The 16,449-nt window shown below is 51.2% G+C and overlaps 1 protein-coding gene across 1 annotated transcript in view; it reads left to right on the top strand.

Annotated features, from left to right (window-relative positions):
• The first annotated feature begins 3,600 nt into the window (after nucleotides 1-3,600).
• CLCN1 (chloride voltage-gated channel 1) overlaps nucleotides 3,601-16,449 on the top strand; it is a 1,282,884-nt gene continuing 1,270,035 nt past the window's right edge. Inside the window, exon 1 of the mRNA XM_069650302.1 lies at nucleotides 3,601-3,909. Within this exon, the coding sequence (XP_069506403.1) occupies nucleotides 3,673-3,909 (237 nt within the window). The 5' untranslated portion in view covers nucleotides 3,601-3,672. The remainder of the gene's footprint in view (nucleotides 3,910-16,449) is intronic.

Below are 16,449 nucleotides of genomic sequence, written 5' to 3'. Positions count from 1 at the left end.
CACAGGAGCCATTTAGGCCCCAACTTGGAAGGTGGGCCCGTGGTATCAAATTCGGGCATGGGGGCCAGTGTACTGCTCACCCTGTGAGGGATGGGGGCAGGAGCACCATCCTGTTCATCTTCTTCTCCCATTTCCTTGCATGGTACTTACAGGAGTACGTTGAACTGCTTCTAAGACCGGGCCCCGGAACACCCTTGGCGCAGTATCTTCACTGGTGCCACTCTTTTCTTCTTTTTATTCTGTTGTCTTGGCAGACTGCCACAACCTTGCAGCTGCACAGGCTGTGGAGGATCCAAAAATTCACTGAAACTCGGTGTGGATTGCAGGTGGCGCACGAGCACCCTCACGGGCCACAACCACTGCGTTCTGTGCTCAATCCAAAATGGCCGCCGGCCACACGTGTGAGCCCGTGCCAACACGGAGCAGCGTTCTCCTCTCTGGATGCTACCGGAGCGGAGGACTGCTCCTGCGCCGTCCTCGTCGCCAGTGTGATGGTGTGGGGCGATGGCAGGCCCCACCTGTAAGCGCACACACACACACACGCAGCGCGCGCTAAGAGACACGCCGGAGACGTGTTGCTGCTCTGGTCTCCGGCGCGAACTGCCGGGCGGGACCGTCTTTATTTCAAACGCGCATGCGCGAGCTTCGTTATGGGACACGCATGCGTAGAACTGCGTATTACTACGCAACACCCCTGCTCCCCACAACCCCCATCACCATGCCCCAAACAAATGCGCTGCTGTGTAAGGGACCGTGCAGTGACTCAAGTGCAAGATTCAACTGCCTCCTACACTCCTGTTCTAAAGCGAAACCATTCCAGAACGGTTTATTTTTTAAATAAAAGTATAGAAACAGTAAAACTTCATTAAAAAGTAGAGGAGCGTCCCTCCCAACCGCTCCCGCCCACTCCCAACCGGTCCCACCCAATGACGTTAGAGGCATCTGTGACTTTTCTCAATAATGACAGGCATGAGCGGGGAGCCCAGCTTGGCCAGTGGACTTTACCATGACCCAATCTTTCACCTTTCACTGTCCTGTCACCATCCCTTTCCCTCTTCTCAGGCTGCCCCCTCTGGTCAGGTCATAGCCCCTTTCTTTCATGCTTGTATAAGTCTGTGCAGGACCCCTCAATGCTCCCAAGTGCCCCTGAAATGGAAGGTTCCCTTTCGGTCTATCCACACAGGAAGGTTTAAAATGACACATCCCCCTCCTCCCCCCCCCTGAACCGATAATACCGCCATCAGTGATACGGGGGCCTATCACTGCGGCCACCCCACAGTGGAGTCCCAGGCCAGTGACATGTCACTGCTAGACACAGTGTTCTTGTGTCGGAGGCTCACACTGCTGGAGTCCTATCACACTGGCAAAGCACACCACCACTGTAGGCAGATATGAACATAGGGGCAGCTTACACTGCTAGATTGCTACTGCACTGACAGTGTACCTCTGAAGGCGAGGAACACTGCCCTGGTACTGTAGGCCAGGACAGGCCCACCCTGCCAAGACCCTACATAACTGGCAAGCTGCTACTCGGGGCAAAGCTATTGCAGAGAGCACTTACACTGCTGAGTTTCTTTAGCAATGACAGGGCAGGGCTGGAGGAAGCTCACGCTGCTAAAGTCCATTGAGTTAGGCATGGGACTAGTGGGTTTGCAGTTGTGCATTCAACTTTGTGCTGTGTACAAGTGCCATGCATTCAAAACATGCGCGCGGGCCTGCACTGTCCTTGCAGAGACTGCCAGTTCGAGATGAGCTCATGTTAACGTACAGGACAGCTGCGAGTGGAGTCAGCTCCATGCGACACATGGGCGCAACTGTACAGGAAGCGGGGCGTCTTACCTGAGTGTGTATATCTGTGTGTTATAGAACCGTTGCACACGCAGATCCATGTGGGTGGAACTGGAGTTACACTGCATATGCTGTATGTGTCACATGTGTGCAGCTGGCCAGCAATGCTACAGCAGAGGGTGTAACATGAGCTGTGCTAGGCACTCCCGTGGGTGCCTTTGGACGATTGACTACACAGCGAAGTCTGCAGGCTTTTCACTTGATTAACGCTCAATGTTAAGAGCGTTGCCAATAAAGCCCCCCCACCAGCCCCCCAGTCCTCCCCAGGCGACGTGCGGCTCTAAGCTTGGCATGAGCCGAAAGGTAAATGGCTCTGAGTATTTCTTGCACCCCTCCTCTTCTCTCCTGTCACTCCCGAGCCATACACACTCAGCCCACCCTATAGATTCTATGTTATTACATCAAGTCTTTTATTCAATGTTATTTTGTGTGAAAATGTTTTAACGAAAAAAAGAATTACATTTTTTTTATTTGTTTTGTAGGTGCTCCCCCTCTCCCCCCAGATCAGGGACGTCATTTAGGGGTTGCCAGGGGTCGCACCTGCGACCCCTGAGATCCCCCTTGCTACCCCTTAAAAAATATGTTTTTTTATTATTGTGATTTCTGGGCTGTGGCCAGAAGCATGTGGCTCTTTGTTTCTGTACTGGCTGGTTTTCTGAAAGCTATAGCCGGTTAGATAGCTCAGTGGGTTGAGCACTCCCTGCAGAAATGTGTGTGTGATCTGCAGGTTGCAGTTTCGACTCCCGGCAGGGTAAACGCAGCCTTTCATCCTTCTGAGGTTGATAAGTGAGTACCAACACAGGTTGGGTGATATTGTATGTATATGTGTTCTATATAAAGTGCTTATGTGTAAGTGCTGTATAATAACACATCATTATCATTTGGCATTGAACGTCTGCTTGCATTCACAGTAATTTGGTAACATGGACCTATACACACTGATATTAAAGATACATATGGCGATCCATTCTTGTATGAAATGTACAACACATTACAGTGATATCGTAACCATATTTTTCATAGTGTTCTTAAGAACAATGCTATGTGATGCCACTTCCTGTTTTGTCAAGGGGTAAAAGGTTGCGTTCCATGGCTTCCTGTGATGACACTTTGGGTGGGGTCAAATGACATCACTTTCTGTGATGTCATCAGAGGTCAAGGGTCATGTGATGTCACTTCCGCTACCCCTGGCATTTTGGTGAAATGACATCTCCACCCCATATCCCGTTCCCAATTGTTGTTCACTATTCCCAACTTCCTACTCCTTATATGTCCTTTCCCACCCCCCCCCCTATATTTTTCGATTCGTTTTTTCGTCAAAAGATTTTCTAAAAAAAAGACTGAACAATGTACAGTCCCTATCCACATCAGGCCGTTCCTTATCCTCTCTCCTTTCCTCACACTCACCCTTCAGCTTCCTTCCTCTCCTCTCCTAGGGTATCACCCCTTACCTGCCCTCTTTCGGTTCCTGCCCCCAGTGGAAGCTTTGAAGGCCTCCCAGGCCAACCGGCCCCCATCTCTGGTCTCTCTTCCTTCCGTGCCCTCCCTCTACCACTCCCTCTCTCTGCGTCCTGTTCGGTGCACTCCTTCCTCTGCGACTCCTCTAGGATTCCCCCCTTGCACACCTGATATTCAATCCTTGGAAAGTTCACTCCGGCCAAGAGCAGCTCAGATTTGAGCCACGTGATGCCCCCGTCGAGGGTGCTATAAATAGGTGTATCAGTGTACAGCAGCCTCTTCCCTTGGAGGAGACACCCAACCTGGGGGGAGCCTCGGAGGCACACGGGGCCCCCGGGGGGCCAGAGGGCCACCGATCAGCATAGGATGCACCCAGCAGTAATGGCGGCCACTGAGGATGGTCAAGACAAGGCCCGGGGCCCCAGGGATGGGACGGGAGAGTACGGCTGGTGGGGAGACGACCCCCAGTACCACTACGTCCAGTTCAGGAACTGCATGAGCTATGGGATCCCTTCCGAGCGGTGTCCGGATGTGGCAGTGGAGCCGGTGACCCAGGCGGCAGCCCCCACCGGAGAAGAGCCCCCGCACGATGCAGATACAAAGGTACTCTCCCTGCACAGTATGGTAGGGTCCCCTCATGCAGGCAGAGGGGTCAACATTCCCAGTGGGAGTGTGGTGCTGCACTCTCTGTTGATTGGTTAACTGTCACTTCATCTCTGTTTAGATCCGTCTTTTCGAATTGGGAATTTTGATGCATGCACATAGAAAGAGGACTGTCTGCTGTTGTGCATGTGGTGTACATTAAATCTACTTCCTCTGTGTGGAAGAATACTACTTCTGCGGTTGTTATGCTCACTCCTATCTATGTGGTGTTTGTACAATCCTGTGCGGAGTGCTCTGTAGCCCATGCAGGTTTATAGCCTGGTGGTGTTCACGTAGCCCTGTGTGGTGCTCTTGTAGCCCTGTGCCGTGCTCTTGTAGCCCTGTGTGGTGCACTTGTAGCCCTCTGTGGTGCTCTTGTAGCCCTGTGCTGTGCTATTTAGACTTGCGTGGTGCTCTTGTAGCCCTGTGTGGTGCTCTTTAGACCTGTGTGGGGCTCTTGTAGCCCTGTGTGGGGCTCTTGTAGCCCTGTGTGGGGCTTTTTAGACCTGTGTGGTGCTCTTTAGACTTGTGTGGTGCTCTTGTAGCCCTGTGCTGTGCTCTTTAGACCTGTCTGGTGCTCTTGTAGCCCTGTGTGGTGCTCTTTAGACCTGTGTGGTGCTCTTTAGACTTGTGTGGTGCTCTTGTAGCTCTGTGCTGTGCTCTTTAGACCTGTGTGGTGCTCTTGTAGCCCTGTGTGGTGCTCTTTAGCCCTGTGTGGGGCTCTTGTAGCCCTGTGTGGTGCTCTTTAGCCCTGTGTGGGGCTCTTGTAGCCCTGTGCGGTGCTCTTTAGACTTTTGTGGTGCTCTTGTAGCCCTATGTGGGGCTTTTAGACCTGCGCTGCAGCGCGCTCAAGCGCCTCGTGGCCATGCGTGAGAATGCCGCCCAGTCCTCTCTTCTTCCCTTTGCTTTGGATTCTGGGATTTGTGGTGTTTTCTTTGCCGTTTGAAATTTAGAAAAACTGCAAGTGTCAGAATTATACAAGAAAGCAGGGTCAGAGCTCTGGTGCTGTGCCCCTCCTCCCCCCCCCCCCTGCAGCGCCCTGTGCTGCTCCTAAACTGCCATAGCAGGGAGCAGGGCGCTGCTGACGTCATCACTGAAGGCTGGGGGGCGCACGGTGTTGCTGGGGGTGCGGTCTGGGGAGCAGTCACGTGGCAACACGTCTCGGGGCTGAGTGTCAGGTGCCCATCCCCGAGGCTCCGCCAGGGGGCGCTGCACGGATGGAGCCGCATCCGGGTTAAAGGACATCATTTGCAGGCGCCGGGACTGGAGTGTGATTCTAGTGCATAGAGGCTGCCTCGAGAGGCGCGCGGGGGGTGGGGGGGGGTCTGTGGCTGGGTCTTGTGGGGACCGAGCCCCCAAGTCCACCTCCTGAGAACCAGGAGGCAGGCGTGGGGGGGGTTCGCACGTGCCAACGAGCCCCGTTCCATTCAGAAGAGAGGAATCCAGTCCGGGTTTTACCTTTGCTTTCTCACGCATGCTCCCCAGTTAAAGCCAGGACTGGACTGGTAGGACTGGACTGCCAGGTGTCTACTGAAATGGGGGCATGATTGCATGTATGAGGATTCGCAGGGGGGAGATCCCACACATGCCAACCTATTGCAGTCCTGCTTTTATCTTGCATGCTGGGACTTGTAGTCACCACGGCGCTATCCGGGACTGCGATTCCCAGAATGCAAAGTTAGCCAGATGGAACAGGGCACGTTGGCACGTGCGACATCGTCGCAAGACTAGCCCCCTCCTCCCCTCCCCCTTCAAATCTGTTACAGACTCCAGGGAAATGAAAATGAGACTGAATATTGAAGGAAGACTTTTTCAGCATTACAGAGCTGTCTGAATTCTTTCCAGGGACTGAACATTTTATTCCCATCATGCACAGCAAAAGGATGTATATCCTTGTTAAAAAATGTCCCCACTTGGTCTACTTTCTCACACGGGCTCTGTTTAAAGCCGTGCTTTTCAAACTTTGTAATGCTGAGGCCCCCCTTCTGTAAACATGTTCTTGCAGAGGATCTCCCCTTAATAAAAATGTTTCTGCTGCCCTCCCCCAGATGCTATAGTTGCTTATATTTTCTATTAAAAGCAGTGACCAGGCTCCCTTTTGGAAGTGCACCCCCACCAGCCCCCGCACATCCTTCGGGGCGAGCCCCACAGTATACCACTTATTTAAAGGGTGTGTCTGTCTGGCTTTATTAAATCTTGAACGTGAAAAACCCAAAGGAGATCTAACAGCTTAGTCCCTACACGGCACTGCCGTTTAGCCCCACAGCCCTGCCGTTTAGCCCCAGAGCCCTGCCGTTTAGCTCCACAGCCCTTCCGTTTAGCCCCACAGCCCTGCCGTTTAGCCCCACAGCCCTGCCGTTTAGCTCCACAGCCCTTCCGTTTAGCCCCACAGCCCTGCCGTTTAGCCCCACAGCCCTGCCGTTTAGCTCCACAGACCTGTCCACAGCACTGCCGTTTATCCCCACAGCCCTGCCGTTTCACCCCACAACCCTGCCGTTTAGCTCCACAGTCCTGCCGTTTAGCTCCACAGCCCTGCCGTTTAGCCCCACAACCCTGCCGTTTAGCCCCACAGCCCTGCCGTTTAGCTCCACAGACCTGTCCACAGCACTGCCGTTTATCCCCACAGCCCTGCCGTTTCACCCCACAACCCTGCCGTTTAGCTCCACAGCCCTGCCGTTTAGCCCCACAGCCCTGCCGTTTAGCCCCACAGCCCTGCCGTTTAGCTCCACAGCCCTTTCGTTTAGCCCCACAGCCCTGCCGTTTAGCTCCACAGCCCTGCTGTTTAGCCCCACAGACCTGTCCACAGCACTGCCGTTTATCCCCACAGCCCTGCCGTTTCGCCCCACAGCCCTGCCGTTTAGCTCCACAGTCCTGTTGTTTACTGCCACACCATGTTGCATTCTGGCTAGCTCTGTTTCTGTGCGTTTTAGAGAAATGAGAGTGGAAACAACTTGAAAGTGTGTACATTAGATTGTATTTCTCACTGCGAAAGGTCATGATACCACTCCTTACCCACCTCCCTTCTCAGCTCTTCTCCCCTCACTCCTCCTTAACCCTACCCGTCTAATCTTTTCTTTTCACTGCCGGGATATGTTCGCTACGCAATGAGTAGCGTACGCAGGCTTCGAAATTGCCGGGAGCTTGGAGCTATTTAGATCGTGATTCTGCCCTCGGAGAGCCTGGTTAGCTTAAAACCCACAGTTGCCAGGAGCTCCCCAGGACAATTAGTGACTTACAGACATGTACATGCAACATTAAATTTGAGTTTATTAAAATTTAAATAAAAAAATTAGGACACATTTAAATACAATGGATCGTACATAATGGGCAAAAAGCATAGCTCTCAACCATTTGCGTCGCAAAGGCGGGTGAAAACACCCAATTTTGTTTTTGGCGGGTGAGACTCCATTGAAACGAATGGGCGTGCAGGAGGTTTGGTGGGTTAGTCAGCTGTTTGCAAGGCGGGTGATACCTGCCGAAAGCATGTGAGTTGAGTGCTATGAAAAAGTTCAAGTGTGAATCTCATGTGGAAGTTAGATTTGTAGTGTGCTGGGGTCGCGCTCCTGGCTCCCCTGCAATAGCTCTGTGCTGTGGTCGCTCTCTGGGCTCTCCCGCAATAGCTCTGTGCTATGGTTGCGGTCCTGGTTCTCCAGCAATAGCTCTGTGCTGTGGTTGTGCTCCTGGCTCTCCTCCAATAGCTCTTTGCTGTGGTCGCACTCCTGGCTCTCCCGCAATAGCTCTGTGCTGTGGTCGCACTCCTGGCTCTCCCGCAATAGCTCTGTGTTGTGGTTGTGCTCCTGGCTCTTCCACAATAGCTCTGTGCTGTGGTCGCGCTCCTGGTTTTCCAGCAATAGCTCTGTGCTGTGGTCGCGCTCCTGGTTCTCCAGCAATAGCTCTGTGCTGTGGTTGCGCTCCTGGCTCTCCCGCAATAGCTCTGTGCTGTGGTCACGCTCCTGGCTCTCCCAAAATAGCTCTGTGCTGTGGTCGCGCACCTGGTTCTCCAGCAATAGCTCTGTGCTGTGGTTGCACTCCTGGCTCTCCCGCAATAGTTCTGTGCTGTGGTCGCGCTCCTAGCTCTCCCACAATAGCTCTGTGCTGTGGTCGCGCTCCTGGTTCTCCAGCAATAGCTCTGTGCTGTGGTTGCGTCCTGGTTATCCAGCAATAGCTCTGTGCTGTGGTCACGCTACTGGCTCTCCCGCAATAGCTCTGTGCTGTGGTCGTGCTCCTGGCTCTCCCACAATAGCTCTGTGCTGTGGTCGCGCACCTGGTTCTCCAGAAATAGCTCTGTGCTGTGGTCGTGCTCCTGGTTCTCTAGCAATAGCTGTCTACTGGAAGATGTCTGACACTCAGCAGCTGGTTTTAGCTCCTGCTCATCAAATCTCAATTTCGAGACCTAATACATATCACAAATGAAAACATACATTAATGAATGACTTTAGGTGGGAAGTACAAGCAGTAATTAGTTACCGTTGTTCGCTTTTGGTGGTGGATGTCAGCATTGCACACCCTGCTCTTCTGGAAGTGAAGAACATTGTTTACTTAATGCCATCGATTCGGGACACACTATGTACCTGGTTCTGAAAACATGGGGTACATAACATAGAGCAGTAGGGTTGTCTCTTTGTATCAGAATGAGTGAGGGTGGGCACCGCTCTTTGATCTATACTTTTGTTATTAGTATTTAACGTTGTCGGAGCACACCTTGAGACCTTGGCACAAGGTTACGAATACCAGAGCAAGAAAGAACTTGACCCCAGTCTAGTTCCAGGCGAGCTCACGTGCGTGTTAGGGAGAATTCTCTGTTTAGGCTGAATTTCCTAACCTAGTGAGTCCCCCAGCAGCTTTGCTGGATTTCTGGAGTTTGTTTTTTTCCATCCTGCCAAGAGTGAGACTCTTTTCCTCCACTCTTGGACATGTATGTGTGTAATTCCTTTGAAATGTCAATGTGTTCGATGGGCTATGGGGTCTTTTACTCCATAGGGTCTCATATGTTTTTCTATGTGTGTTACACTGCACCCTACGTGCCGTAGCGCTAGGGTGTCCTAGCGGAACCCCACCATAGACTGCATACCCGGGGACTGACTACTGTCTCCCCGGGCATGTAAAGTCACCATTGGCTTTACTAGACCTAAATTTACTAACAGAACTAGTACCAACCATCTTATTGTGGACGTACTAGTAGGGGTAATTCGATTACTCCTGGATCTGGTACTCGAGGGGGCACTGTCCCGTCCCCCCTCGTCGAGTTTTGGCTGGTGGCAGTGGAAACTACTTGTTATATTCGACCCCGAACATAACCCTATGGGATTCGTCCCATTGTTGGAGATTGATACTTTTTCTCATTAATCTCTGACGTACCACCGGTCTACTTTTCTTAAATAAGTTTATCGAGTGGTATTTTCTGCCAGAACTCGGTTTTAAAATGGCGTCTGTGTTCGTCTCTGTGACTCCTAAACCAAAGGTCGAGCCCTTTGTTCCACTTTTGGCGGGCCTCTGTACAGAGACCCTCCAAAGTGGTGCCATTCTGTCTGGGTTACCTCAGGGGTGCGTGAGGGGGTTTAGGCACCCTGGACCGAGTTGCCTTGCCAACTCAGGTCGCACTCTGGAGTGATTGGCCCAGGTGGTGAGCCTTCCCGCTCACCACTTAGCATGTGTTGATTGACAGCTAGGCTGAATGAATGGGGGTCTTCTGCATAAAAGCAGGGCTTTTGGGACTGGATCTTCAGAAGTCGCCACAGGACCTAAGAATCCGACGGGGGTAACGCTGAGCCGACCTGCAACGACGACACCTCCGGTGGAGCCCTGCGGAACCGACTCACCACTTCCCGACGACAGAGGAGATCTCCCTGCCGGAGAGTCTCTTCCCCTGGCTGGTGGGAACAACCAGTCCCCTTCACTTTTTATTCGCCTCAGGACGCAGTGGTCGAATTGCCCGTGCAGAGCACCTCGGCAACCGGATAGCCCCTACCCCTGTACCGCGACCAAAAGGTGGTGCCTTGTGACGGAGCACTCCGCGGCTGGTCTCTTCCCTGGTGGTGCACCGGACTTCACTTTCCTTCGACGACGAGATCATCTCTACTCTTGGCCAAGACCCGACGTGCATCCACCACAAGGAACAACTGCCCCCGCCGGAGCTGCCCTCCACAACAAGGTACCGTGTCCGCCTGGCTTCCCTTTCGTTCGGTTCGAGTGAGGTGTCTTAATCCTCTCCGTTCCGTTGGGCCGCCTCCAAGCTGCGCTCATTCTTTGTTCTGAACTGGTTCAATCTGCCGATAACAATTTGCTATAAAGACTTGAATGCATCTCCACTAGAGACTTTTTGGGACATCGCACCTTGCCTCTCCCCGAGTGGGCCTGGCCTTTGAACTTTACGATCTATTGTGATTCTTGCCTTCCTGCCTTGCATTTTATCCGCATAGGATTGAACTGTTTTGACCTCATAACCTGCCTATCTTTTTCTCTCCCGTCCTATCTAATATTCGAGTGTCATCTAGGTTGAGGTATACACCTCTGTCTGAAAATAAGTGGTACCGGTAGAACCTAGAGTTGTCGATATTTTGCTAGGGGGATTGATCGTTTTCTACTTCGTAGATTAATAGTGTTTGATTTGTTTGCCGTGATTTGCTTTAGTGTTTTTCATAGATGTTCTGCTATAAATAAATACCTTAATATCTTTACACTAAGCCTTGCTGCGTGTTTGCTTGTCTTGCTGTGAAGAATTGCCCTATGTTGTATACTCCACATACTGCTCAACTTTTCTTGAGAGAAGTCTGACTGCTCAGCCACAGCTACCAAGTCAATCTGTGTGCTACAGACTGCTACCAAGTGGGTTCACCGCCAACGCCTGTAGTCCTAAATCTTTTGCAGTGGTCCCAGAGGGAACTGCACAGGTTTCCGCCTAACAGTGCGGCTCTACTATAGAGTTGCAATCAAGTTTACAATTATCTTTACCTTCATATAATGTTTATCAATCATGACAAGACAGGAGGACTCCCTACCAGGGATAATACTGCATCTACTGGCAATCCTGTCCTTCCAGATCTGCCAGCCCTGACTGCAGTCCTGTGGGTGGCATTAGAGAATGGGTCCCGGGCATAATACTGTGCCCATGGGCAATCCTCTCCTTCCAGATCTGCTGAACCTTACTGTTGTCCTGTAGATGGCATTAGAGAATGGGTCCCACGGATAGTACTGTGCTCACGGGAAATTCTGTCCTCCCAGATCTGTCGGCTCTTAACTGCTGTCCTGTGGGTTGCATTAGAGAATGGGTACCAGGGATAATACTGTGTCCACGGGAAATTCTGTCCTCCCAGATCTGTCGGCTCTTAACTGCTGTCCTGTGGGTTGCATTAGAGAATGGGTACCAGGGATAATACTGTGTCAACGGGCAATCCTGTCCGCCCAGATCTGCTGGCCCTGACTGCTGTCCTGTGGGTAGCATTAGAGAATTGGTTCTGGGGATAATACTGTGTCCACAGGCAATCCTGACCTTCCCAGACCTGCCGGCCCTGACTGCTGTCCTGTGGGTGGCATTAGAGAATGGGTCCTGGGGATAATCCTGTGCCCATGGGCAATCCTCTCCTTCCAGATCTGCTGAACCTTACTGTTATCCTGTAGATGGCATTAGAGAATGGGTCCCACGGATAATACGATGTCCACGGGAAATTCTGTCCTCGCAGATCTGTCGGCTCTGACTGCTGTCCTGTGGGTGGCATTAGAGAATGGGTCCTGGGGATAATACTGTGCCCATGGGCAATCCTCTCCTTCCAGATCTGCTGAACCTTACTGTTATCCTGTAGATGGCATTAGAGAATGGGTCCCACGGATAATACGATGTCCACGGGAAATTCTGTCCTCGCAGATCTGTCGGCTCTGACTGCTGTCCTGTGGGTGGCATTAGAGAATGGGTCCCAGGGATAATACTGTGTCCACAGCAATCCTGTCCTTACAGATCTGCCAGCCTTGACTACTGCCCTGTGGTTGGCATTAGAGAATGGGTACCAGGGATAATACTACGTCCACGGGCAATCCTGTCCTTCCAGATCAGCCTGACCTGACTGCTGTCCTGTGGGTGGCATTAGATAATGGGTACCAGGGATAATACTGTGTCCACAGGCAATCCTGTCCTCTCAGATCTGCCGGCCCTGACTCTGTCCTGTGGGTAGCTGTCACAGCCGCTGGCGACTGGCGTCTGTGGAGAAGGTGGAAATGTTCTGTTCATTACAATGTTCTGTCACATTTTCTCCCTTCTGCGTGCCACGGTCTAGTTGTCTCCCAAGATGGTCGCTGCCATTCGTATATCGTCATACGGCAGTCGGCGGCTCTGCGCGTTGCAACTGAGTTGTTTTCCTGTTCTGTTGCCTGGGCTAGTTTACCTTCCTATTGTGACTACATTTCGCCCTCCAGCGACTGTTTTCCATTCCTCCCTTCTGCCCGCTTGCTCTCCTGTTTTTTCTCTCCGCTATTCCCATTGCCTCCCGTTGCCTCCTCCCCTGTTGCTCCTTCCTTCGCTCTCTTGGTTCTCTCCTGGCTTCCCTGATATTCTCTCGTCTCTTCCGCCCAGGCGCTGTGTTGTTTCACCTACTTTCCTGCTGCCATCGACCGCCGGTCAGCACGGGTATGTTGGCCACACGGTCCCCGTATCCCCGGCAGAGGAGTTACCAGACATCGCTGCGGATCCGGCGGATTTCCATCACACCTGCACCCACTCCGGACCAAGTTTTTTTTTTTTCGTCCAACGGCTTTTTTCCCCTCTGGCTGTCACGGAGGGGAGTCACGGTTGGTCTCTCTATCTTGGAGTCACGGTGGCTTCCTTCCGAGGCAGACCCTATCTACTAAAAAAGAAAAAACCATACGTCGGACTTTCCTGCAGAAAGAAGTGGGATTATTCTACCTCATCAGGTGAGGAGGAGGAGGAGGGGAGAACAGGGGAACGCAGTAATACCAGTGAAGAAGAAGATATTGCAGACCCTCTAGCAGACCCCGTAGATCATTGTGTTAGTCCTGATAGCTTGCAACGCCAGGAAGAAGATATGGCTATGCCACAACAGCTGCAAGAGCTAGTGGCAGCGGTCCAAACCCTCAACGCAGAAGTTCAAGCACTCAAGGCTGACAACGCTGCCCTCCAGCAAAGGGTAGCTGCCAGGGAACAACAGACACCGGATTTGCCCCCGCTACCCCTGGTTTCTGGGAAATTCGACGGCTCAGAAAGAAAGGTGAAGGAATTTCTGGAAGCCTGTAATATTCACTTCACTTTCCGCAAGAACACTTTTTCCACAGATCATGCCAATGTGGGTTTCATGATCACCCATATGACGGGAAACGCCTTGACATGGGCCACTCCGTTGGTATCCCTTTCTGACCCGGTTCTGCAGGACTATTCTGCCTTCAAGGATCTTCTAAAACAAACCTTTCTGCGAGCCGAAAGCATGCACGTGGCTAGTGAAGACCTGCTGGATGTGCGCCAAGGGAGCTCCGACTTACTTTCATACATTTCCACCTTCAAGAAGCTCGCAGCAGAGGCCGGCTGGCAAGAGCAGGCCCAGTACACCATCTTCCGTAGAGGTTTGCGAAAAGAGCTTAAAGATGAACTTGCCCGAATCCCTCGTCCAGAGACTTTTTCTGATCTTCTGACAGCCAATCTAAGAATTGATTTCCGCCTGACGGAACGGAAGAACGAAAAGAAGAAGACTCGAGGTCCAACTCCTTTCTTGGATACACTCCCGTCAGCCTCCTCACCTGCAACACGACCTGTCCGGGATGAACCCATGCAGGTCGGAACCACCAGAGCTCCATTGACTGCTGAAGAAAAGAAAAGGAGGCGTGAAGGAAACCTTTGTTTGTATTGTGGTGCTGCCAATCATCTGTTGAGAGATTGTCCTGATGTGCCTCCAAGGAGATCGGGAAATGAACGCTCTCGATAGTCGGTAGGACAGACTATCGAGGGGCATTGCCTTGTTCCTACACCACTCTCTCTGTAACTTCCTCTCAGGCGACTGAAGATTTGCATATAATGGTTATAGCCATCAAACTCTGTTTTTGAAAGAGGGAAATAGAGACGCAGGCTCTACTGGATTGTGGGGCAGCGGGAAACTTTCTAGACACCTTATGGGCAGATAAGGCGGGCCGGCTCAGGATTGAAAAACAAGAGGACCAAAACGTCGAATGGGTGGATGGTACACCTTTATGTTCTGGGCTCATTACTCACACCACCGAGGAGATTCAAGTATACATTCACCAGCATTCTGAGACTATAAAGTTCGACATTATCCGCGCAGCCCACTTTCCAGTCATTCTGGGGATCGGCTGGCTCAGGAAGCAGGCTGGCTACAGTGGATTGGACAAAGAATCTACTAAGTTTTCACTCCGATTTCTACCAACGAGAATGCCTGCCGGAACCCATGTTTGAAACTGTGAAGACCATGTCTGCTGTCGAAAGGAGTTCTATTCATTGCATACCGGAGCCCCTTTCTGAATTCTCAGAAGTCTTTCAGGAACAGATCCCCATCAAACTTCCTCCACACCGACCCGAGGATTGTGGGATCGACCTGGTTCCTCAGGCATTGGTTCCCTTTGGCAGGATGTATCCTCTCTCGGTATCTGAAAAGGCTGTGCTCCGAAGCTACCTTGATGACAACCTAGCCAACGGACTTATAAGACCCTCCAAATCATCTGCAGGGGCCTCTCTGTTTTTCATACCCAAACGAGATACTAAGGAATTGCGGCCCTGTAACGACTACCGAGGGTTAAACAGGGTGACCATAAAGGATCGCTACCCTATGCCCATCATCTCAGAGATTTTGGAGGCGGTTCAGGGCTCCGTGGTGTTTACTAAACTGGATCTACGGAATGCTTATCATCTGCTCCGCATAAGAACCGGGGATGAGTGGAAGACGGCATTTCGCACTCCCTATGGTCTGTTTGAATACCAAGTCATGCTGTTTGGCCTAGTGAATACACCTTCGATTTTCCAGAGGTTCATGGATCGATTGTTTTCAGACCTTTTGAATCTGAACACGATGGTTTACCTGGATGACATTTTAGTCTTCTCACAGAGCCAGGAGGAGCATACTCTGTATGTAAAGGAAGCTTTTCACAGACTACAGCAACACAGTCTTCTAGTCAAATCAGAAAAGTGTGCATTTGCTCAATCCTCATGGTCCTACCTGGGATTCATCCTGTCTGACAAAGGGGTTACCATGGACCCAAAGAAGGTGGATGCCATCTTGTCATGGCCATGACCATCTTCGGTTAAGGATATCCAACGTTTTCTGGGGCTGGCAAATTTCTATCGGAAGTTCATACCAGGGTTTTCCCTACTCACTCTTCCCATCACTTTGCTTCTAAAGAAGTCCTCAGGACCTTTCATCTGGACCGATGAGGCCGAAGAAAGTTTCCTCGGTTTAAAACACAGTTTTTGTACAGCCCCCATCTTGAAACAACCCGATCAACTACGACCCTTCATTCTGGAGACTGACGCTTCTGCAGCAGCCGTGGGTGCGGTTCTTCTTCAGAAAGACAAGGACCTCGAGCATCCGGTGGCTTACTTTTCCAAGACCTTGAGTCCAAGCCAATGCAACTATTCTGTCATAGAAAAATAATTTCTTGCTATGAAGTTGGCTTGTTTAGAGTGGAGGCATTTGCTCCAAGGGAGCCTACACCCGTTCCAGATACGAACGGACCATAAAAATCTTCAAATACTCAAGCAGCAAGAGTGTTATAACACCCGTCAAGCTAGATGGGCTAATTTCTTCGCCCAGTTCCATTTTGTCATCACATTCATTCCAGACTTCCAAAATCAAGTCGCTGATGATGCTCTCTCCCGCAGAGATGATGTTAACATTACCTACAGTAAGGAACTTATGTTTCCTCGTACTCGGATCATATCTGCTGTGACCGGTTTTTTGGAAGAAGTAAGAGAAGCCATCCTCCAAGAACCAACACTCAATGTGGGAAACCAACCTGTCACCACTAAGAACGGTCTACACTTCATCCACGGAAGGCTGTTCATTCCGTCCCAAAGTCTCAGACGAAGGGTCACTCATTGGTGTCACGACTCCAAGGCAGCTGGTCATCGAGGAGTGCGAGGCACACTGGAACTACTACAAAGATCTTTTTTTGGCCCAACATGAAGGCTGATACCCAGGCCTTTGTTCAATCTTGTATGGTGGGTTTACAGAGCAAGCATTCCACCTTGAAACCATTAGGGTTGTTACAACAGGAACCGGTCCCTCTGGGTCCCTGGAAATGCATCTCTACAGATTTTATTGTAGAGTTACCGGTTTCCTGAGGTTGCACTTGTATAATGGTAACCGTGGACACTTTCTCTAAACTTGCAAATTTTTCTCCTTTGGCCAAGATCCCGTCAGCCTCGGTTATGGCCGACGTCTTCCTTAAAGACATTTTCAGGCTGCATGGGCTTCCCCAAAAGATTGTTTCCAATAGGGGAAGTCAATATACCTCCAGATTCTGGGCTGCTTTATGTAACATATTGGGTATCGA

The sequence above is a fragment of the Ambystoma mexicanum genome, chromosome 3p (assembly GCF_040938575.1).
Source record: "Ambystoma mexicanum isolate Mex_15411 chromosome 3p, UKY_AmexF1_1, whole genome shotgun sequence".
Taxonomy (NCBI): domain Eukaryota; kingdom Metazoa; phylum Chordata; class Amphibia; order Caudata; family Ambystomatidae; genus Ambystoma; species Ambystoma mexicanum.
This window is presented reverse-complemented; position numbering and strand designations above follow the sequence as displayed.